General features: G+C 46.6%; 1 protein-coding gene across 1 annotated transcript in view; it reads left to right on the top strand.

Annotated features, from left to right (window-relative positions):
* The window catches only part of GAS6 (growth arrest specific 6), a 500,934-nt gene that overhangs the window by 125,053 nt on the left and 351,391 nt on the right, over positions 1-24,490 (top strand). The window contains exons 3-4 of the mRNA XM_086934685.1: positions 8,365-8,389; positions 10,607-10,669. Of these exons, the coding sequence (XP_086790811.1) occupies positions 8,365-8,389; positions 10,607-10,669 (88 nt within the window). The remainder of the gene's footprint in view (positions 1-8,364; positions 8,390-10,606; positions 10,670-24,490) is intronic.

The raw sequence follows: 24,490 nt of genomic DNA on the forward strand, positions 1-24,490 counted from the left end.
AATCTCATCTGCTTGCTTCTTATTTGATGTATTTCCTTCCTATTCTTGTGTTGGTCCCTCACTGAAACATAGCCTTTTTACCATCCTTTTGATTAGATGACTTGTATCCTTTCATGCCTTACATCTGGGAACCTTTTGTTTTTCTTAGCAATCCATCGGAGTGCATGTGTTTCCTTGATCTCTCTCCCAATTGCTGTCTCCCTCTCACATCCCTGCCTCCCATGTTCTTTGTGTTGCTTCCCACCCCTCTCAGCTCATCCGTAAAAACATAGCAATAGGATTTGTTTCCACAAAAAAACAGATTTTAGCAGGTTGATATTGTTTTATTTCTTTCTTTTCAAATGTTAAATGAAAGCACATGGCTTGCCACACAGAGACAGCATTTAAGGCACTTCTGGTCAATGTATCCTTAGACCCTGGCCTGTTGGAGAGCACTAAATGGCCATGGCATTTGTTTTGAGTGAGCCTTGGCAAGCTTTTTTTCTTTCAATTTAGGCACTTTTGTTAGTGTTCAGACAGCTCATATGTTTTAACTTATGAATGCAACTTGTCCCACTGTGGCATTTATGAGCTAGATCCTGCAACGCACTTTTTAAATGTTGCTCCTAGTTTCAATCATATGTGAAAAATATTTGAAAAATTAACTATCTTTTATGAAGATGGCAAATATCAAATTCAATGTTTTGTTTCAAGATATCTTAGGATATGTGTTTGATTTTTATCCAGTGTTGTAATGCTTTTCGACAACGCTAGTTTATGACTTTAAAGCTGTTTTTGTTATTCAAAAATGTGGGTTTTCACATGTCTGAAAAAGATGCAACCAGTCATCCTTTTCATGTTATTAACTCTTCTCCCAAGTGCTGGAAGTGGACGTTCTGGAGGCGCAATGCCCTGAATGTTATAATTGGAATAAATGTGATGTTTTCAATGTCAATCTGCTTAAAAATCAGTATATTTATTACAGAAGTAGTACATTTCCGTCCCAGTTGAGGGATTAAGACATTATACATTTACACTCTTTTCTGAGTACCTGAACACTTTCACTCATTAAGTTCCTGATGGGTATCTAAGTTGTTCATCCGTTATCCAGATCTTCATCACAAACGAAGGAGATATTTTTTGAGTTAATGGTGTCATAGCTATCCAATGCCCAAAATAGTGCATTACTGGGAGAGTAACGAGATCAAGGCACCAGCTTGGTTTGTAAAAAATATATATATCGGAACAAAGAGTGTTTTTTTTAGGAGTTTGCAGTTTTTGCTGCCAAATGCTCAGATTGCTAAATATTAAGGGTTCCTAGTCTTGCACCTCTTCCTTTCCCCACCCTGCACTTCCTGAGTCTTTACCTGGTTCTTGCTACTTCTTCTTAGGTCCTTGCTTTCTTCTGGTCACTGTTTTCTATCCTTCCCCCCTTCTTCTTACTCCTTTTCTGGCTTTCTCTCTTGCCCTGGGTCAACGTCTGATGATGAAAAATAGTTTGTGGTACGGAAAGGCAGTACTCACCACTTGCAACCACTGGAACAAATTAAGCACTGCAAAGGACAGTTGATCCCGTAATTCTGAATTTCTAGATTTACATCCAACTATACCTTACGCACCATTCTAAAGTGGACTTGTGACATCATGCAGCACTTACGAAAGGCATATTATAAATGAATAATTAAAATATTGCTCTGCTCCATGGGTCTATTACCAATCTGAAAAAAACAGGTTAGTATTAGATTCCTTACCTTAGAATATCCCCAGGCGTCAGACTGGATCCGGAAACTTTTACATAGCAGTACCCTTGTGATTCGGTAGGCGTTGTCTGCGGCTCCGCGTCCGTCGTCGGCGTCGTTGGCGCAGGGATGATGTCGCCGGAGTACTTAGACGCCGACCGCGGGCGCTGACGTCAGTTCTTCTTTTTTCCGCGCCAGCAAGCGCCGATCTGGAAAAAGTGGTACCCGTAGTCAAGCTTTGATTAAACTTTTTCGATCATCTGGATCCTTTTTCGAAGTCTATCGACTCAGACGGTGCCGGTAGGGATGCCCGGGTTCAAACCCTGCGCCGACTGCGACCGACTGATGTTGGTTACCGACCCTCATCGCTGGTGCCTTCGCTGTCTGGGCCTCGACCATGACGACAAGGTCTGCTCCGACTGCCAGGCCCTGACGTCGAAAGCTAGACGGGAGCGGTCCCGCAAGCGGCTCAAGCTCCGGCAGTCGACCCCGCTCCACTCGAGGTCCCGGTCCGGAAGGAGGTCGAGGGACCGGTCGCGGGGTTGGAGCCATCATAGGTCCAGGAGTCGTCACCGGTCTTCGGGCTCGAAGTCCTCAGGTAAGGGGCACAAGAAGTCGAAGAGGCGTCATCGCTCTTCGGACTCCCCCCGACGCTCGCACGACGCGGCCGGGTGTTCAGGCGACACCGCCCACGCGGTTCCGCCGGAGCCACAGTCGTCGCGGCCTGCTTCATACCCGCCGGTCCCTGGGTAGAACGCGACGCCGGAGGAGATCGAGGCCTTCCTCATGGCCATGAGGTCGCTCGCTCCTCCGTCGGGTTCCGCTGCGCTTTCGGGCCCAGCGGCCCCGACTGTGGGCCCCAGCGGGTCGGGTGCTTCGGCCCCAACACGGTCGGGTGCTTCAGTCCTGACGCCGCGGCGACTTCGGTCCCGGCGCAGCAGGTCCCCGCTGGATCCGGTTCCGGATCCGGGTCGTCGAAGGTCGACCTTACGACCTCGCCGACGCCGGCCCCCAGGGTGTCGCTTCCGGCGCCGCCTCCAGGCAGTGCCGTCCCCGATCCCAACCTCGATTCGGGTCCGGCGCCGCTCTCGATGCCGATGGGAGATTTCTACTTCTATGACCCGGCCCCATCCTTTGGCCCTGAGTTTCAGGAGATGGGTGGCGAGGGGGATTGGGAGGGGTCTGAGGACCCTCTGGCACAGGAGTGCCAGTCTTATCAGGACTGGACAGGTGAGCTAGGAGAGCCAGTGGTCTGGACACCTCGCCAGACACTGGTTTTGTCTCCCCTCCTAACTTGGCTACGGAGGAGGGGGCTGCCTATAGTGGGGTGCTGACGCGGGCGGCCAAGGCCTTGGGCCTGGTGCTCCCCGTCGCGGCCGTGAGAACTAACCTCCTCACTGAGGTCCTTAAACCACAGGCAAGCTCGGCTGAGCCTCTGCTGCCGTTTAATGAGGCCTTGTCGACGTTCTTCTGGGCACTTGGTCCAAGCCCGCTACAGTACAGCTTGTAGATATGAACGTGGCCAGACGCCACCGCCCGGCTCCGGGCGACCCTTGCTTCCTGTCCACCCAACAGCTGAGGGTTCTATGGGTACCAGTGTGTTATGTTCTTCTGTTAAGCGCTTAGAGACCGGCGGTGATAGGCGCTATATAAATATTCCATAACATAACATAGCACCCCCGAGAGCCTGGTCATCCAGGCCTCTAACTCCCAGACCGCATTCCCGACGGCTCCCCCGATCAGGAATCCAAGAGGTATGAGCAATACGGAAAAAAGGTATTCTCCTCCCTGAGTTTGGGGTTGCGGTCAGTCAACACCGCGTGCCTCTTGGGCCGTTACACCCACACTCTGTGGGACACGGTCGCGGACGTGCTGCCACAATGTCCGGAGGAGGCCCGGACTAAACTCGCCGAAGCCCTTGCGGAGGGTCGAGATGCGGCATGGTATTCCATCCGGTGTGGGCTGGATACCACGGACTCACTGGGCAGAGCGATGGTAGCGACGGTGGCGATTCGTAGCCACGCCTGGTTGAGGTCCGCCAACTTTTTGGCTGATGTCCAGAACACCCTTATGGACATGCCGTTTGATGGCCGTCGCCTCTTTGGCGACAAGGCAGACCATGCGCTTGAGCGCTTTAAGGACTCCAGGGCTACGGCCAAGTCCTTGGGCCTCTCTGCCCGCGCCAGCAAACTGCTGCCTTTCACTCCTTTGGTGGCCAAGGAAGGGGCGCCCCCACACGTCCTGCCAGCCACGGGCCGCAGCCTACCATCCAGTGGAAACCGCTGTGGTGGCGGTCGGGGACGACGGCGAGGCCAGTCCACACCTGCCCCTGCATCATCCGCCTCAAAACTCTCCTAGTCCGAGCTTTCAGGTCCATGTGATGCCAGTGGGGGGCAGGGTTCGCCATCACCACCTCCACTGGCGCACTGTCACATCGGACAGTTGGGTGCTGCAAATCGTCCGAAGGGGCTACCCCCTCCCCTTCGAGGCGACCCCTCCAGCCATGCCACCGCAGTTCCACGTGTGTCGGGGGATCACTTGAAACTTCTACAAGAGGAGGTTACGGCCCTCTTGGCCAAGGGGGCCATCGAGTGCCTTCCTGGGCCAGAAGTAGGGTGTGGTTGTAACTCCCACTACTTTGTGGTACCCAAGAAGGTCAAAGGGCTATCTTGGACCTGCGTAACATCAAAGGCTTCATCCGGAAGGAGAAGTTCAAGATGATGACACTGGCTCAGGTCTTAGCTGCCCTGGACCCGGGAGACTGGATGGTAGCGTTGGACTTGCAGGACGCTCATTTCCACATCCCCGACCTGCAGGCCCACCGGCGCTACCTACGGTTCACGGTAGCCACGAGCACTTTCAGTTTACCGTTCTCCCTTTCGGCCTTACCAGCGCCCCACGGGTGTTCACGAAGGTGATGGCAGTGGTGGCAGGTCATCTGTGCAGGTTAGGGGTTTCAGTCTTCCCCTACCTCGACGACTGGTTGTTGAAGGTGGGCTCACCCCAGACAGTCGTCAGCCACCTCCAGACTACGGCCGACCTCCTGCACCAGCTGGGGTTTCCCATCAATGTGCCAAAGTTACACCTGTGTCCCTCTCAGAAGCTCCTCTTCATTGGAGCGGTTCTCGACTTGGCGCAGTTTCGGGTTTATCCTCCCGAACATCGGGTTTGGGATATTCAGGCTCTGATTCCGATCTTTCAGCCATTATCCCGGGTCTCGGTCAGGTTGACGTTGCGGCTTCTGGGGCTGATGGCCTCCTGCATCCTTCTGGTGCATCACGCCCGGTGGCGGATGCGGGCTCGGCAGTGGGACCTGAAGTTTCAGTGGGCCCAGCATCAGGGCAACCTGTCCGACCATGTCCTGATCTCGGAGTGCACTGCGAAACAGCTGCAGTGGTGGCTCACGGACCCCGATTGGGTCAGCGGCAGATCCCTCTCCCTACCCCAACCGGAGCACGTAGTTGTGACGACACGTCCCTCCAAGGTTGGGGGGGGGCCACATGGGAGAGGCGGATATCAGATGCCTCTGGTCTCCAGCGGAGTCCCGGCTCCACATCAACCTTCTGGAGCTGCGGGCGATTCGTCTTGCACTGAATGCTATCCCCCCCTCTGTCCGGGGGAGTGCAGTGCAGGTGTTCACGGACAACACCACCGCCATGTGGTACTCCAACAAACAGGGCGGGATGGGGTCGTGGACCCTCTGCCAGGAGGCTCTGCGCCTCTGGCAGTGGCTGGAACATCGGAGCGTGACCCTGGTGGTTCAGCACCTGGCAGGTTCTCTGAACGCCAGGGCGACGAACTCAGCCGACGGTGCATGATGGATCACGAATGGTGTCTGAACTCAGATGTGGCGCAAGGCCTCTTTCTGCAGTGGGAAGAGCCTTGGTTAGATCTATTCGCCACCGAAGAGAACGCGCAATGTCATCAGTTCTGCTCGTTGGAATTTCCAAGGCGGCACTCTCTGAGACGCTTTTCGTCGCGAGTGGAGTTGCGGTCTGTTGTACGCCTTTCCGCCTATACCACTTCTGCCCATAGTGCTGAAGAAGATCAAGCGCGACCGGGCCCAAGTCATCCTTGTGGCTCCGGACTGGGCACGAAGGTACTGGTATCCCGAGCTACTCAGCATGTCAGTCGATCCCCCGATTCGTCTGCCTCTTCAGGAGGGCCTTCTGTTGCAGCAGCAGGGGATGGTCCTCCACCCAAACCTGTCCAGTCTCCACCTCCATGCTTGGAGATTGAGCGGCGACAGTTGAGGCCATTTGACTTGCCTCCTGAAGTTTGTAATGTGACTCTGGCAGCCAGGCGTCCCTCCACAAAGTCGGTATACGCCTGCAGGTGGAACAGATTTGTGGCATGGTGCACAGCAAAGACTGTGGATCCACTCTCTGCCCCCTTTCTGAGGTTCTCCTCTTCCTTCTTTCTCTTGCCCAGCAGGGCTCTGCTCTGGGCACTATCAAGGGCTACCTTTCTGCCCTTTCCGCTTTCTTAAGGCTACCTGATCAGCCTTCTTTGTTCAAGTCCCCGATTGTAAAAGGTTCTTGAAGGGTATCACTCATATATTCCCCCCTGTTCCGTTCGTGATGCCTCAGTGGGACTTGAACCTTGTACTAACTTATCTGATGTGCGCTCCCTTCGAGCCACTTCATAACTGTCCTCTCCGTCTTATTACACTTAAGACTGCTTTCCTGGTTGCCATCACCTCTGCCAGGAGAGTGAGTAAGCTCCAGGCTCTTTCATCCAAGCCTCCTTTCCTTTCTGTCCTTCCAGACAAGGTTGGGTTGCGGACAAGGCCCTCTTTCCTGCCCAAGGTAGTCACAGCCTTCCACATCGGGCAGTCCATCACCTTGCCCACCTTCTTTCCGCCTCCGCATCCCTCTAAAGAGGAAGAGGGGCTTCACCTTCTGGACCCAAAACGTGCGCTCTCTTTCTATTTGGATCGCACACGCCAGTTCCGGGTGGATGACCAACTCTTTGTTGGTTACGTGGGCGCTAAGAAGGGACGGGCGGTGCACAAACGGACCATCTCTTGGTGGGTCGTTTTGTGTATCAAGGTATGCTACTCTTTGGCTAAGAAGGAGCCTCCTGTTGGGCTGTGGGCCCAATCCACTCTGGCCATGGTGGCTACTACTGCCCTGGGTCGGAGAGTCCCCTTGCAGGACATCTGTCAGGCAGCTACGTGGGCCTCGCTGCACACGTTCGCAAGACACTACTGCCTGGACAGCCAAGTCCGGAAGGATGGCTTCTTTGGCCGTTCCGTCCTCCAGGACTTTCTGGTGTGATTATTGGTTCGCAAACCCACCACCGGGGTTGGTATTGCTGGGGTATCTATTCTAAGGTAAGGAATCTAATACTAACCTGTTTCTTTCAGATGCTCAAGTTACTTACCTTCGGTAACGATATATCTGTAAGAAACAGTAGTTAGTATTAGATTCCTTACCGCCCCACCCATCCTTCCCGTTCTGCGAACCGATATCTAGGGTTAAGGTCATCCCCTTTCAGGGCCCTAGGTTCATGGCACCAGTGTTGGTTTTTATCATGACTCTGCGTTTCTGGCGCGGAAAAGCTGTGTATAAGAACTGACGTCAGCGCGCGAGGGTGGCGTCTAAGTACTCCGGCGAAATCATCCCGGCGCCGACGACTGACGCGGAGCCGCAGACGATGCCTACCGACGCGCAAGGGTACTGCTACGCAAAAGTTTCCAGATCCAGTCTGACGCCTGGGGATATTCTAAAGTAAGGAATCTAATACTAACTACTGTTTCTTACAGATATATTGTTACCGAAGGTAAGTAACTTGTGCGTTTGGGGTACTTCTGCATAGAACACAGTTTTGGTGGTGGTAACGAGGCACATAATTTGTACATTCAGTGGCTAGTTTTCTTGATCATTGGCATTTGCTCCTACAGGTCACATTTCTGGGTGTAGCTTCCACATTTACTATAGATATTGGACACCTTTTCCTCTGTTGGGGAGAAAGAATATGCTCCTGTGTGCATGTTTAAATTATTCAAGTGTCAGTCCTACTTTTTAGGCCTGACGTGACAGTTCAGCTGTCCTCCTTAGGCACTGTTACTACTTGTTAACAAACAAACTTACGGTGGGCATAGGGTTACCACTATCACTTAATGCCCTTGAATATTTGTTGAGTCATTCACCTTCCATCACGCGTTTCCGTTGGAATGCATGAGGGGCTATTTGACATTTGAAAAGTACCCTCAATTTTCACACTGTTAATCACATTCAATTCTTTGGATCATAGAAGCGTTCTACACAGCAATCAATCTTTGTTTGCTGCTTTTTTTCCCAACATCTGCACGCAACCCATGTAATTAGCATTTATGAATGCCTGTGTTTATATGCATCGCCAAATTAATTAAAGTGAGGCCCATTGGCTTTGCCAGTACTTGTTTAGTGCAGCAGTGCTGTCCCATTTATAATTTTATTCTGCCTACGTCCTAGAGAGAATCACTAGAATCTATATTTTCATATTCTGCACAGATCACTTGGACTGCATCCTATTTGAGCCTTATATATACAAAAACTTCTGCAAGCCGATGTAATGAATGTACTGTACATGATTTGTAATGTATGAGAGACCTGTCTAGGCTGTCTAACAAGTTTGTAATTTCTTTCTTTTTTTATTGCAGGAATATTTTTATGACCGATACTTGGGTGAGTTGCCATAATACTTGGAGAGAATGTTTTATGCCTGAAACAGCACTTTAATTTAATTCTGTGCAATGCGTATTGAAGCATTCCTTCTGTGCCAGAGAGGGAAATCCAGTACTGCCTGCCTAGTGTTTAAAATGTTGCTGCACACCTTATAAATGAGAGGATGTCCTAACCTAAATATGTGGTGCACAAGTATCTGATTGGCAGGACATCGAGTGTAGAAAATCTGGAATACATTGATAATCTTGGTTCATACTTAGGTGCTCTGAATTGACTTGGTGTCTTCTAGTTATTGGTTTGTTAGTTCTCCTAGAGAACAGCCCTGGCCGTCAGTCTTCAGCACGGTCACTGTGGTATGAGATTTTGCGGCTGCAGCTTCTTTCTTTCAAAACATATTTATGGATTATTTTGTGTTTGCCACGTAATCCATCACCTGCTTAATAATCTTCAGATTTTAATAAAAGAAATGTGTTTGTAGCTCAAACCGATCAGAAGTTATGCAAAACTCGCCAACACATGTTGGTGTGCAGTAAAAGGTTACCTGGCCACCTTTACGTTCCTTTTTGCTGTTTTTGTGTGTCAAACTGGTACTAATGAGATGAAACTTTTGGTTAGACATTATTAACATGTAAAAATGGCAAAGTTATGAAGTAATAATATCACAAAATGGGCCACATAATGCTTGCCTTTTCTTGCGATATAATTTGGTCAACGCTGCTGCATAATTTGGTGCTTGCTGCATAATTCCAGTGGCCCTGGTCTTTTAGTGGCACACCCGTCTGTTTGCTAATGTAGTTTGCACTGGGTGAAAATGGAGCAAATTGATTGTGCACGCTTATTCCAGTTTGAGAAATGTGGAATGACACAAACCTATTTTGCCTTGTGTTTCAAATTTGAAAGGTGTTACTAAATTTGAGGCAAAACGCTTGTGCTCCATTCCCTACACAGCAAGCAGAGTTAATGAAGGAGAATCACAGTTTTTGGTATTTGTTTCTTTATTCCCGTGCAAAGTTGTCAATTATGGCTAATTGTATTTTGCTTTTTAAAACGCCACCCTATGAGTTTTAATTAGCCTGTCAGAGGGCTTTAAGTTTAAAAGTGGTGGAAAGTGAACTAAAGACCTTACAAGCCATTTTCCAGAAGAAGGTAGAATCCCAGAAGAGTTTTCAGATATTTGATTAAGCATGCATATTTCTGGTGCTTGAAGTAGCCGGAATTAATTTTGGGAACATAATTCAAACGTTATAAAATTGTAGATATGAGGTGAGAGGTGTGATCTAGTGGATTAGTGCCAACTGTTAAAACTAGGGTCCCTCTTTGTCCAAATTATGTAATCCTAAACCATTCACTTAATCTACTACTTCAGCCAGTTATCCATTTGGCTACCATATGTACCGCTTGGAGATTGTCTTACTCTCAGTATTATGTGCCATGAAAAAAAAAACATGAACTGACGGACTAACCAGGCATTTAAAATGGATGCTCCAGGCTATGATTTTTTTTTTTTGTTAAAAGCCAAACGTTTGAAGTGAGCCTCGGGACAACCCCAGGGGAGTGACACAAAAGATTCGTTGGAACTGAAAATATTGGCTTCTCGTTAATGGGTGTTGACCACTCTTCCCAGTAGTCCAGCACGGTTTTGTACAGACTCAGACAGGAGCGGTTCTCTCGAGCGACTGGCTAAGGCTTTCCGTGGGCAAACCTCAGTTGGTTTGACTGGAGCGAAAGTCCTCAATCACTTTGACATTAGCCCGTTTTGTCTACGTTCAGTCTACTTAAAAATCATTTTTTTCTTTTTTTGGGGGGGGAGGGGCTTTTTATACTTGAATTACATGCATGATGTATTTCACTTAAGTTATAAAAAAAGGATAACATTGAAATCGAAATGGCCTGTAAAACATCTGCTTTTAATATTCGTAGCGTATGCAACAGTGGGCGCTGTTTTTATATGTGTGTTTTATTAATACTGTTGTCACATCTGGTGAAGTGGTTGTGCAGTTTCCTTGAGTAGGTTATAATTCCTCCACTATACATCAAAGCTGAAACAGTACTATTAAATGAGAAGAATTTTTAAGGCACCTGGAGGAATGTAATTTAACAAGGTTCTGGAACCACCCAGCAAATCATTTTATGAAGAAACACTGACAACCTTCCTGACACCTTTTTCACTGTGGTGGCTGCCAAAGAGTAATAAAAATTTCCTTTTTTCGCCTGCAGAATGTATTAAACTATTTGGGTCGCCATACGCAAGAAATCCTGGCCTCATTACTTGCGTACACAGTAAGTCTTACTTTTTTAAAACTATTTTGTATTACTGACTTGTCTGGCCGATTTACATTGTCATATTGATCTGCCACTATCTTCTTTAGTTTATTTCATTCATTCTTCTTAAAACGGTTGTGTCTTATTTCCTTTACTAAGTCATTTGTATGTTAATGAAATGTATTTCAATTTGAAGAACTTCAAAGAAATAGAAATGTGTTTATAAAGAATGATTAGACATGAATCAATGAACTAGAGCATTGGTTCTTAACCTTTTGACTTCGGATTAACCACAGTTAATCATTATTAAGATTCTACCCTCCCCCTCCCTGCCTGGAATCGTTTTTGAAATCCTGCCTCCCCACCCCCCAATGAGTTATTATTGAAAGCAGGGAACCCTTATCTAAGCAATTTTGCAGATTTGAACCGCAAAACCATACACAAAAATACAGACACAAGCATTCATCAAACAAATACAAAGACGTTTTATTTAATTCAGAAATATAAAAATCAAAACTTTTATATTAATAAGAAGGTAGGAGTTTTTCTCAATTCAAGTGAGGCTCCCCATCTTCCATATTATATATTGTTTAGTGCACATGCACTGCTTCCACAAATCATTCTGAGGATACCAATTGCCAGAACCCCCATTACGGGGCAAACCGGGGTTTCTGAGCACAACCGTGGGGAGGTTGAGGCTTTTTACCCCTGATGTCCCGGTCTACAATGGTTCCTGATCAACTAGGCCAATTACCTCTCCTGCATTGAACTCTGAAGGTTAGTGTGGTCCCAGCAGTCCAAGCTTTCTCTGTGGGACGAGGGAGGGGCTATACAGAGGGGTGAACACAGGCTCACAACTCAACCTGAGCTCACCACCTGCAATAAATTATTGTCCAACCAAATTCTTAAGTGATAAAAGAAGTATTTTATTTTACCGCTGCTGACACCAAGGGAAATATGAATTCAGAAACAACTACACAGTACCCTGAGGTCAGGCTTCTGTGTTTCATTAGGAGGTACCCCATCCCAAGCGGGTTACATGTAGCGATCATAGAGTCCTCACATATAAATGCACGTCCATAACTACCAGGGGTTTTGTGTGGCTGCTCCTTCCAAGGCATGTCTCTGGTTCTAACCCTTGGGGGTTTGGGTGGTGGTAGTGTGAAGATCCTGGTATGAATGCAATATCCCAGGCAGGTGTGCAGGGTCCCACAGCGGCCTGACTTTTATAGCCTTCCAGGGTTGACTCTGACCTGGTCCTGGTGACCCCCTCTGGCATACAGGGTTACTGCATTTTAATGGTACATGGCTCTAGCAAAGATTGGTTAAGTGAAGAACTTAGTGGCAACCCCTCCTGACATACGTTGTTGCAGCGTACTCCGGCGGGAAGGCTATAGCCATCACTGCATGGCATCCTGCTCACGGCGGCCTCTCCTGGCATACAGGGGCACCAACTCTTCACCACACAGGCTCCAGCCAGACCAGTGCAGCGGTGCACAAAGCTCAATTCATGGCGGCCATCCTCTGGCTTACAAGAGTTGTCGATTTCATCCTGCCCACGGGTTATGACCGATTGATGCAGCAGCATCTTCCACTCAACAGGGCTCTCCACTAGACCTTGGTCCCTCCAATGCTCCCCTCTTCCTCTTAGTACATACTGGTATTGGCAAGTAGGCAGGTGCTGGTGCTCCAGGCTCCAGGGCAGATGGTCTTGTATTCCCTGGGTGATGTCCCCTCAACCAGCTGGGAGATTTGCAGACCTTTGCCCCCAGTCCAGGTCACAGGCAAAAGTCTTGCAGAGCTTCCCCTTCTCACACAGCCAGCCTGGCTGCTTAGCAGATGATAACGTTTGAGGTCTCAATCTCCCTTTCTTATAGTTCACTTCCAGACACCAAATGTGATTTACGGTCTTTGACTTTTTATGTTGTGGCACTGCTTCTTTTAAAGTATACTTTTTTCCTTTTCTTCTTCCCTCTTGAAAAGCTGTCTGTCACAGCAAGGAAGACTCCAAAGCCAGAGTTAAAACCTGGATTTCAGCCACAGTGATATGATCATCAAAAATGTCATCCTTGGCTCCTAACCCTACTCTTATGATTTCTTATCCGCCCATCTGCTTCCTGAGATGTGCCTAGGCCCCTTCCTTGTGACCTTTTACTGAATCAACGAGCACCCTTTGAAGTATATGAAGAAAGCCTGGCTAGCCCCTCTCCAGTGTGTGTTCCACCCAACTTAAAGGAATGCAACAATACACAAATCTGTATAGGAGGATTCCTCTACCTCCTCTCCTCAGTTTTTTCCATGCAGACCTTGGTCTCCCAAAATATAACCTAGAGTCTGCAATGTATTGTACCGTCCACAGGCACATGTATAACCAGTAAATGCATTTAACATTCACACATTGCACAACACTATATCCTTCGTGTACTGTACAATTCACAGGTACATATACACCCAGCACATGCTTTCAACCTGCACGTACTGCATAGTACTGTATTATCCTTGTATTGTATGTACCCTTCCCAGGCAGCACACATTTATCTAGCGCAGGGACACCACTCATCCGCTGCACAACACTTCGCATCAACCACATGTACACCAAGGATGAGTTCATCACACAGCAGTGGATACCGGTTAAAAAGGACCTGTTCACTCCTACTGATTACTTCACTGTATGCTGCCACCACCAAGACTGTACTACTTAACTCATGTTGAAGGCAAGAGCCTTCCACCACCGTGAGTGTAGTGGCCTGGGCGCCCCTCTGGTTTCAAAAGGACCGAGGTCCATGAGACAGGCCTATGTTATGGCGCACGCTCATGATCAATATTTGCCTATTACAACAAAAAACAGCATTGGAAACACCTAAGGCAGGAGTGTACATTAATTACAACGCAGAGAACTTTTCTGTCTCAACACCTACTTAAATTTTAGCCTCAGATTTCGAATTCTGCCCCGTTTACTGAACATTTTAAAATATTAAATGTTAGTTTTGTTTGTTTATTTATACACACATTAGTAATCTGTTAATATTTAATTTTCTAAGTAATCACAGACCCCCTGCGGAGGTGTGTCGCACACCAAGAGGCCCACGGACCACTGGTTAGGAACTCCTGAACTAGAAAATAAATAGAAAGGCAATAGGTTGCTTGACTCAGTGAGTGAAAAAGCTTTTGCTGAAAGATTGGGTGATCTGTAATTTCTATGACCGATAAGACTGGTACCAGTCCAATACCAATCAGTGATCATAATGTAAAGAAAAGTTTTGTTGAGATTGGGAAACCATTTCATGTGCACTGACAGAGGCCATAAAAAATGGGTCATATATGATGTGATGGTGGGACCGTCAGCAAACCTGAAAGAGCAAAAATCTTCTATATTCCAGCAAAATGTATTTGCTGTTCTGTGTGTACCCTTCTTCCTTCACAATCATGATGGGCATTAGAGATAGTTTGCGTTTTGCGTTGTCAACCTACCAAAAATCATCCACTTTTTTTAACAAGTCCATACCTATTATACTGTGAATTTAGGATTATTCTCCCCAAAATCTCCTGCCTTGTTATGTTGGTAGAGCAAAATGTGCAGAATTGGCTCTCTCTCTGTACTGAAACCTAAACCTGGAAATATCTTAAAAACTGGAAACACCACCATACATTTCTTTTAGAAAAAGTGTTCTTTAGCTGGCAGTGTCTTCAAGCTCTTTGCAACAAGAGTAAAACTTACTACCTCTTGTGTGGCCTCCCCAGCCCTGGTCCACCACGGCTGCTCGTGCCGATTGTGTGGAGGGCGGACGCCATTTTGGGTGTAGCCTGAAGGCTGCCTAGACCGCAGTTAGCGGTCCAGCTGCTCGGGGGTGAACACCATAAATCGACAAGATTCTCAGGGCTCGCGGTGGGTCAGCAGGTGGTGGCAGCTCCTGTTCCTCACTGGGGGCAATATAATAGCGAGAGGCTGCAGTGACTACAACTGTAGTTTTAATCGGACGACAAGTGGTGCTCCTGCATGATTTTGATGCAGGCACCCAACTTTTATTTTTAATCGTTGCCTATTTGTTTATGTAAACTTCGTTTTTAAAAACATTGTATTGTGCACTTACTACCTCTTGTGTGGCCTCCCCAGCCCCGGTCCACCACGGCTGCTCGTGCCGATTGTGTGGAGGGCGGGCGCCATTTTGGGTGTAGCCTAAAGGCTGCCTAGACCGCAGTTAGCGGTCCAGCTGCTCGGGGGTGAACACCATAAATCGACAAGATTCTCAGGGCTCGCTGTGGGTCAGCAGGTGGTGGCAGCTCCTGTTCCTCACTGGGGGCATTATAATAGCGAGAGGCTGCAGTGACTACAACTGTAGTTTTAATCGGATGACAAGCGGTGCTCCTGCATGATTTTGATGCAGGCACCCAACTTTTATTTTTAATCATTGCCTATTTGTTTATGTAAACTTCGTTTTTAAAAACATTGTATTGTGCACTTACTACCTCTTGTGTGGCCTCCCCAGCCCCGGTCCACCACGGCTGCTCGTGCCGATTGTGTGGAGGGCGGGCGCCATTTTGGGTGTAGCCTGAAGGCTGCCTAGACCGCAGTTAGCGGTCCAGCTGCTCGGGGGTAAACACCATAAAGCGCGATGTGTCCCCGTGCGCGCAGCGGACGAGCGCAGCGGGCGCGACAAATGCGCGCCGAAGTCGCGCCTAAGTCAAGCCCGTCTGCGCCCGTCCGCGGCCAGACGGGGCCAGGGGCACGTCCTTATGCCCCTTCTATCTCCTACTCCTCTGAGGGCCTTAAATCTATACACGGCAATTGGTCGCTACCGGACTCTACTATCAGCATTATTTCCTCTCTTGGTCTTGCACTCTCATTACCTCCGTCCCCTCCTTCTCTACAGGCACCCTTGATGCAGCCTCCCCTTGGCGCCGGCTCTTCCTCTTCCCCCCCCTCCCCTGTCTATTATTTTGCTCAACACCAGGTCAGCGGTGAAACACCATCAAGAACTGTTTGTCCTACTTGATTCCCACAAGCCTGACATACTGTTCTTAACCGAAACCTGGTTTTGTGAGTCCTCCCTGCCTTCTCTTCTGGCTGCCCTTCCCCCTGCTTACGTGGCCCTCCGCGCTGACCGCCTGGCGGGCAAGATAGGGGGTGGCGTGGCGCTTATTGCCCGGTCTGAGTATAACTTCCAACTTCTCCCCTCCCCCCCTATTGTCCCCACTGAGCATCTTGTGGTTCGCTCATCTACTTTTTCACCCCCGCTTACTTGTTTGCTAATGTATCGCCCGCCCCATTCTACTCCTCTGTTTATGCCAGCCTTTCAGGACTTACTGGCCACGCTAGCGGTTAATTATGCCTAAGTCCTAGTGTTAGGCGATTTTAACTATTGGCCCACAGATCCCCTTGAATGCACATCCTCCAAGCAATTCACAGAATCACTCCAATCTTTGATTTTTATCTCCCACATTCAAGTTCCGACACACACACATGGACATGTGCTAGACCAAGTTTGGTCTCTCAACTATTCCATTTCATCCATATCTGTGTCCACATGCCCATGGTCTGACCATGCTCTTATATCGTTTTCCCTCCACCTCAACCCCGTAACTAAGGTTCCGCTTGCAAAAAACACCTGGGCACGGAACTGGAACCATGTTGACCTCCCCTCACTCTCCTCTTCTCTCTTGAACTCCTCACCCAACCTGGTGGGCCTATCCTCCTCATTGCAAGCCACTGCTATCGATACCTGGCTCGCTGGAGGCTGCGATTTAGTAGCTCCCTTACGTCGGATCTCAACCAAAAGACCTAAGGAGTCTAACCGATGGTTCAGCGAAGACTTAAAGGATAAAAAGCTGACCCTCCGGCGAGCTGAGAGGCAATGGAGAAGGGACTACTGTCCCCTACTGAAAACACACTACCTCACACTATTACACAACTATAAAAAAGCTATTCTAGGAGCCAAAACTGCCTATTTCTCATCAAAAATCCTGGCGTCAGAGAATAAATCTAGGGAGATCTTTACCATCGTACACGATTTATCCTTTTCTGAGAGGACTACCCCTAAACCCCCTCCCACCCAGTCCCTGTGTGATTCACTGAATTATTATTTCCTGGATAAAATTTCCAATATCAAGACCAACATCCCACCCCCCTCTTCTACTTTTGTTGATCCCCTCCCTCCCATAGTCCAGTGTCGTCTGTCTTCGATCCCCCCTCTCACTGAAGAAGTATTTTTGGAAACTCTTCCTAAGGTAAAGTCGGGTTCCCCGGCCGATATCTGTCCAGCCCGCATCCTTCAACAGATTTACTCCGTCTGCACTCAGCCCCGATCACTTTTCTTAATAGCTCCCTTGCGCAAGGGGTTTTGATTCCAGCTCTCAAATCTGCCACAATTGTGCCTATTTTAAAGAAACCTGGTGCAGATCCGTCCGCCCCAGTCAACTACCGCCCCATCTCCCTGCTGCCCTACTTGGGCAAGGTGCTCGAGCGCCATGTTACTTCGGTACTCAGTGCCCACGTGGAAGCAACGGGGGGCCTGGCGCCTTGTCAAGCGGGCTTTCGGCCTAGGCACTCTACTGAGTCTGTTGTGGTGTCGGTCCTGGACAACCTCAGGGAGGGCATGGACCAAAATAAACATCAGGCCCTGTTGCTCCTCGATCTCTCCGCCGCTTTTGATACGGTGGACCATTCCATCTTGCTTTCACGTATCAGAGCGGCGGGAATCGGGGGCTCAGCCCTGGTCTGGCTATCGTCCTTCCTGAGGGATCGCACCCAGGCTGTCCGGTTGGGGGATTTCACGGCAACTCCACTCAAGATCACTTGTGGTGTTCCCCAGGGCTCCTCTCTTTCCCCTCTTTTGTTCAATCTTTATATCTATCCTCTAATTTTCGCACTCCAGCAGCTGGAGGTCACCGTATACAATTATGCGGATGACCTCCAGCTCGTCTTCAACCTTTCTCCTTCTTCCCATTCTGTCTCTAACTTTCAGACTATTATGATTTTCATCAGGGACTGGATGAGCCACAACCATCTGAAGTTGAACCCGGATAAAACCGAGTTGGTTCTCACTGGTGGCTCTTCCAATCCCTGGAACTCTTTATTTTGGCCCTCTTCCTTAGGATCCCCTCCCACTCCCTCTCCTACAGTTAAGACCTTAGACATTAAAATGAATAATCACCTCACCCTTCACTCAGAAATTAGCTCTGTCGTCTCTTCCTGCTTTTTCACCCTTCGCACTATTCGCACTGTCTCCTGTTTTTTTTCCCCCTTGGCACTTAAGTTGATCATGTCTGCCTTAGTGATCTCCCGGCTGGATCACGCCAATGCCCTGTACAACGGCATTCCAGCCTACAGTTTACGAAAGCTCCAGCTGGTGCAAAACCAGGCGGCCCGGCTAGTGTACGGCCTCCCCCGCTCCCACCACTCAACTCCGTTACTGAAGGCGCTCCATTGGTTGCCTGTCAGGGAACGTTCCCTCTTTAAAACTGGCTGCATGGTTTTCCAGGCATGCCAGGGATCAGCCCCGGCCTTTATCATCTCCCTGATAAAGGAATATGTCCCCGCCAGAGAGCTTCGCTCATCTTCTCAATCCCTTCTACAGGTACCCCGCTACAAGCGAAAAAAGTGGGGAGGGGCCAACTTCTCATTTTTGGCACCCACCTTCTGGAACTCCCTCCCCGACCATCTGCGGTCGACCAAACACTACTCCCTCTTCCGCAAGGGCTTGAAAACCTTTTTGTTCAATCAGGCTTTCCTGCAGTAATCCATCTACTGCTGCGCTCCTGCTTATTATGCCTTCAAAGCGCCAAGAAACCGTCTGGTGAACGCTGCGCTATACAAGTATTTTAAATTCAAATTCAAATTCAAAACTATTAAGTGGGGAAAGCTTATGACGGGAAGGAAGAAAAACCTTTCTCTTTTTTTAGACCATCAGTGTAGTATAAAGGAGTAATTGTTCCTGTCCTTGGTGGACTCTGGGCTAACAGTCATGTTTTGAAACTGTTGCGGTCTTGGATAACATAAGGCTAAAAAAGGAAAAAGTCTTCCCGGTGATCACAGAAGGCTTCCAAACCTAATAGCATTTTTGTAGTTCTCCTTCATGGCTTCACTGTATGCGGGAGAACTACAGGAAAACGTATGGTATTATGTTGCTTTTCCTGTTAGGTAGGAAAAAAGACCATGTGTCTTATTGGTGGATGAGAAAAAAGATACAGAAACAGGAGAGGATGTGGTCTAGGGGCTAGGGCGATCAACCTCAAATCTGGGTACCGGGTTTGAGTCCAAACAATGACGCTCAACATCCTGTGATTCTGGGCAAATCACGTAAACTCCCCGTGCCTAACAAAAATGAATGTGTTCTTGTGTAACGCAACTGTAATGCTCATGTAAAATGCTCTGATACATTCTGATCAATTTTGAGCTTTATAAAATTCTGAAAAAACAAACAAAAAAACACTGTAACCCTTGAGATGGTAATGATTTAAGTTTTATGTGGAAAAGTTAAAAGTGTTTCAGCAAAAAACAGAACTAGTAAACTTAAAAAAGTTAGATCTAAAATGGTACGTGAAGAAAATTGCCCAATCAGTCCAATGTCTAAGGATAGAATTAAAAAAGACTAAAAGTAAAAGTTTAATAAACCGTGCCAGCCGTCTGAAATGGTTTTCAATGGACTGCCAAATAAAAAAAAGGGAGATAAGGGCAGAAGCCAGAAAACAAAAGAAAGAATTCAACCAAGAGAGGGAAAAATATATTATTTCCCTAAAAGTAGAGTTTAAAAAGATGGTCCTAGACGCAAAAAGGGAGTATAAAGAGAGATGCTGGGGAGAGCTGCTAGAATCAATTGAAAATAAGAATTTGAGACAGTTTTGGAAATTGATAAAAGCAGCATCGTCTCCCCCAGCTGGAGACTTGATTTGCGTCATAAGTGAGGATGCCTGGGATAAATACATAAGGGAATTGTATGAAGCTAGATCTGTCTCAGGAGCAAGAGTGCCACCAAGTTGGCAGGACATCTCAAATGAATTTAAATAAGACTTTGCAGGATATCATGTGGCAGAAATAATTAATAAACTGAACTTAACTAGAGCGGCAGGGCCAGATAATCTCCCAGCCATAATTCTTAAATCCCAAACAAATTGGTGGGCAAAGTTTTTCTCTCACCTCTTCCAACTAATCCTAATCGAGGGAAAAATGCCAACAAATTGGAAGGGGGCTATAATCAGACCTATCCATAAAAAGGGTAACCCAGGGGAACCGCAAAACTATAAGTTGATAAACCTCCTGGACATAGGGTAAAAGGTCTTCTCAAAACTAGTCTTAAACAGACTGAACAACTGGGTTGAGGAGTACTCAATAATACTGATTGAACAGGGAGGATTTAGAACAGGACATTCAACGATAGATCACTGCTTCTCCCTATGGGCAATGGCAAGGAAGTCGACGGAGCAGAACGGAAAACTCTGCTGCTGCTTCGTGGACTTCCGAGCCGCATATGACTCGGTGGATAGGGACTGTCTCTGGGAAATATTAATAAAGAAAAATATACCAAGAGACTTGCTGACGGTACTAAAAGAACTGCATCGGGAAAACTGGGCTCAAGTGATCAGGGACACTGAGGGGTCACTGACGCCGAAAATTCCTATCGGAAACGGCCTAAGGCAAGGCTGCGTACTGGCCCCCCAGTTATTCTCCATCTTCCTATCAGACTTACCCAAATGCCTTGAGGTGAAGGGTAGCGCCAGCCCAAGGATGGATGGCAAAAAGGTGCTGTGTCTGCTATATGCAGATGATCTAGTAATAGTGGATCAAACAGAAATCGGCCTTCAAAGGAAATTAAATTCTTTTAATGAATATTGTAAAAAGTTATTTTTAAAGTTAAATCTTGACAAGACAAAAATGTTATGCTTTGGGAAAAAAGCGACTAAGTTTAATTGGTTTTTAGGGGATCTTAAATTAGAACCTGTAAATGAATATCGATATCTAGGGGTGTGGTTTGACAAAAAATTAAATTGGCAAACACACCTTGAAGCCCAAAAAGCGAAGTCACAAACCTAAATTGCTGGGTTGAAAATGTTTAATCGGGATTATGGGGACAAGTCGCATCGACCACTATTGAAAGCCTTTAATGCGATGATTCCACCACAAGTCCTCTATGGAGCAGAGATCCTTAATTTGAGCGGTAAGGGAGTCTGGGACTTAGAGGAAGGAAAATGCTTGAAAAAGCTCTTGTCCCTTCCCCAATCGGCAATGGTGCAAGCCATAAGAACGGAGCTAGGGACAACTGCTTGGGGGTCCAGGCACAATGCGCAGTAATTAGATTTTGGAATCGCCTTGGAAACGATCAAAAAGTTGCACAGTGGTGCCGAAATGAAATTCAACAAAGTGACCTAAATTGGGCAAAAATGTGTAGGAAGAGAATGTTACTAGCCAGCGGAAATATAAAAGTGGAAATATCCCGGGACCTACTAACAATAGAGTGCTCAAAACATGAACTAAGAACCAATGGCCAAGCTGTTACTAGAAGCATGGGCAGCGAATATCTTGGAAAGAAAATATCAGTGGATTTCATGATGAACGCATGGGGAAAGGAATCCTGGTACCCTTATTTGGATCTGTTGCCTAACCCGTGGTATAGACAAGAGATCCTAAGATTACGCATTGGGATTAACCCTTGGATACCAAACAAAGAATCCAAAACCAAAATACTGGACCCAAATGGGCACTTTAAATGCGGGTTGGGTACAAAAGGGGATACCGTGCACTTTTTGTTGGACTGTATAAATATTTTAGAACAGCGTAAACTTTGGCTGCGTCCAATATTTATAAAATATGATATAAGAAATAGGAGACAAGCACTTGAGCTAATTACCGATCTTCCAAGCATTGATATCGCAATTGCGCTTGGGAAATTTATAAAGGTTGTACAGAGTCATACAATAAGTTAGGATAGGTTTTAATGTTTTAGATAGAAACATGTCTAGAGAAAACCGGTTTTATGAATTTTATTAGGACAAAAATTATTAGAGTAACTGTTAATATGTGCACCTCTCTCCAAATGTCATAGGACGGGGAGAATTCCATTTACACCCTTCTTTTAAGAAATGGGATTTTAACGAGAGTTTTGTTGAAATGTTGTCAATAGATAATATTTTTAATGCATATAGTTCTGGATATTGTATATTGGTTTAAAGATTACGATCTAAATAAACTTACCCTTGAACTTGAACTTGAAGTGTTTTAAACTGTCACTGTGGTATTGGTGTTGCTATACTAGTGACATGTTACTGTTATTTAGCTAGAACAGCTTGTGAGTGATATAAAGATTATTCTTGAGGCAGCCATTGCAAAAGCACCTGTGATGTTATCAGTACAATGTTGGAGCTGCTTGGAAGAGACTGTGAAGCATGTATGAGTAGGGGACTGGCGATATATAAGTTAGGAGTAGAAGCAGAGAAGGTGCCGAGGCTAGAAGCCAGAGGTTTCATAGGCAACCTTGATAGAAGCCTTCATGCAGATAGCCCCTGAGGCAAGTTAGATTTATAGTTACCTAGGGCTTCGCTCAGTATTTTCCTCAGAGGAGTCCTATGTTCCCAGGTGACTGAGTGAACCAACCTCCCTTCTTAGTAGGAATTCTGAGGATGAAAGGGAGACACTGAGATGAATAGTATGTCAGGACGACTGCCAGATCCTGAACTTTAGGTAACATTGAATAAATGGAATAATCCCTGGTCTGCCTGACCTAACATCAGTGAACTACCTTGTGGGACCGAAAGAACGGCGAAGTATGAGGGTAAAGAAACCACGATTTAAGGATTTCAGCAGGTCTCCTGTCAGTCAGTCTCTTGTTGTTCCACTACATTGAAAGGTAAAACAATTGGACTCATCAAAGTCTGACTTATCACAAAGATCTGAGTGAACACCAAGATCTGAACAGTGGTCCTCTTGTCTACAGGCTTTTTCCCCCGTCTTGTTTTTTTAGCCAAGACTCTGGCTGAGTGGATATTTTTGTCAGAAATCAGATAGGAGAAGGAGCTAAGAGTCCCTGTGGTGTATCCTCAAAAGCTGCAGGAATGTTGGAATGGTCTTACCTTGCGTAGAAAACCGCACCTTTTGCTGCATGCCGCTTGCCCTCACTGAGGACATTGTTTATAGCACTCCGTCTCTATGTACAACCATACGTAAGCTCAAACACACTCCACCATTCATAGGAAAGAGAATGACTCCATTTGTGAGAAACCACATAGATTTTACCTGGGAGGATCAAGGGAAGCCCTGTGCAACTCAGTAGAATTACAGCTCTCACCAACCATCATGATCCACAAAGCCTTGTGAGGGGTTGGCGCACTTGAGAGGCACATCAAGTACTGCAGACGCTTTCCCTTTCCTGGCGGGCAGCATATAATACATAGACTAGACTTGTGGCTATTGATTTAAATGGGACAAAAACACAGAGTACATCCAGAAGGTCCAATGAATGGACAGGATGGTATACCAACAAACACAGTACAAGAATTAGACAGTAAGCTAGCTCAGTGTGTTTATGTGTCTTTGGGGAAGTTTGTGAAAGCTGGCAAATTGGGAAATTCAGCCTTTCATCTTTGAGAGTCAATAAAAGAACACCATGCGAGTTGAGAGTTGAAACCAACTGTAGGACTGAGCTAGCTGTGCATAAGGCATCATTACATTATTTCTTCAAGTCCTGGAATTAATGTGAAGACATATTAAATTGTTAGTTTACTTCATAGGAAATACATCTTGTCTGATTGTTCTTGACATCTAGGCAACATCTTTCATTGATTTGGTATGTTAGCCATGATAATAGTACCTTACACACTAATAATTTCTTTATTGTAATATTGAATGTTCCTTGTCGAACCATTTCAAGATGAAACTATTTGGCAGTTCACGGTGTAGGCTGACTTTCTTCGGAATAATTTAAGTTTTGCTCTTACATTATCAGTGAATCCTCTTCTTTTAGGTCTCAGCTCAACATTTCCCTCTTAATGTTCTTGGCTGGGCATTGTGTTGTGATGTTACAGTTCAGTTGTCAAGTACCTAGTTAGGCATAACTAAGTTAATACAAGGTTTTTTTAAGTTTTTGAATTGTAAACGGCAAAACCACATTCAACAGATGTTTTGCAGGAAATGTTTGAGTTTTTTTATGACATGGATTAGTAACTCATTTTAGTTAACTATCATAATTTCAAATAGCAAAAGTTATTTCCAAGTTAATTTGTTGGGGTCTGTAATCTACATTCTACTGTAGCAACTACCTTGAACTTCCTGATAGCCATAACTTCCACGCTCCCAGAGCTCACTGGACTGAACACTGGACCAGCCACAGTACTCATGCTCCTGAGCAGGCATCACGGAGGGCCCAGTAACCCAGCTCCATTACCCACTGCACATGGCCTACTGGCGTGCCTAGCCGCGCACAAACTTGACTGCTTTGTGGACATGGCCTTACTGAATGTTTTTTACCTTGTTGCAAAATGGGGACTGAATGCAATTGCCAACTCTCCTTTAGTAAGCGGAATTTCTCCAGTATTAGGGGTGTCTTTCATAGATTCACATGCTTGAATATTCCCCGTCGTCGAAGTGGGAGTCCCACGGTAATAAAAATAGCAATAATGCTAATAATATATATATATGTAATGACATAATAAAATAGAGATAATACACAGTGAAACACCTCTACAAAGATTCCTACATAGGAATGCATTATAAGAGAAAAACTCATTTGTAACATATCAGTGTCATTATGTTAGTCCAAACTGCAGCCAATCAGGCTCAAGCACCCTCTAGAACCTTCTCCTCAGAAGCTCCGGTCCTCAGATTTTCTACTGCACGTCGTGTGAAGGGAGTCT

Source organism: Lissotriton vulgaris, chromosome 8 (genome assembly GCF_964263255.1).
Source record: "Lissotriton vulgaris chromosome 8, aLisVul1.2, whole genome shotgun sequence".
Taxonomy (NCBI): Eukaryota; Metazoa; Chordata; class Amphibia; order Caudata; family Salamandridae; genus Lissotriton; species Lissotriton vulgaris.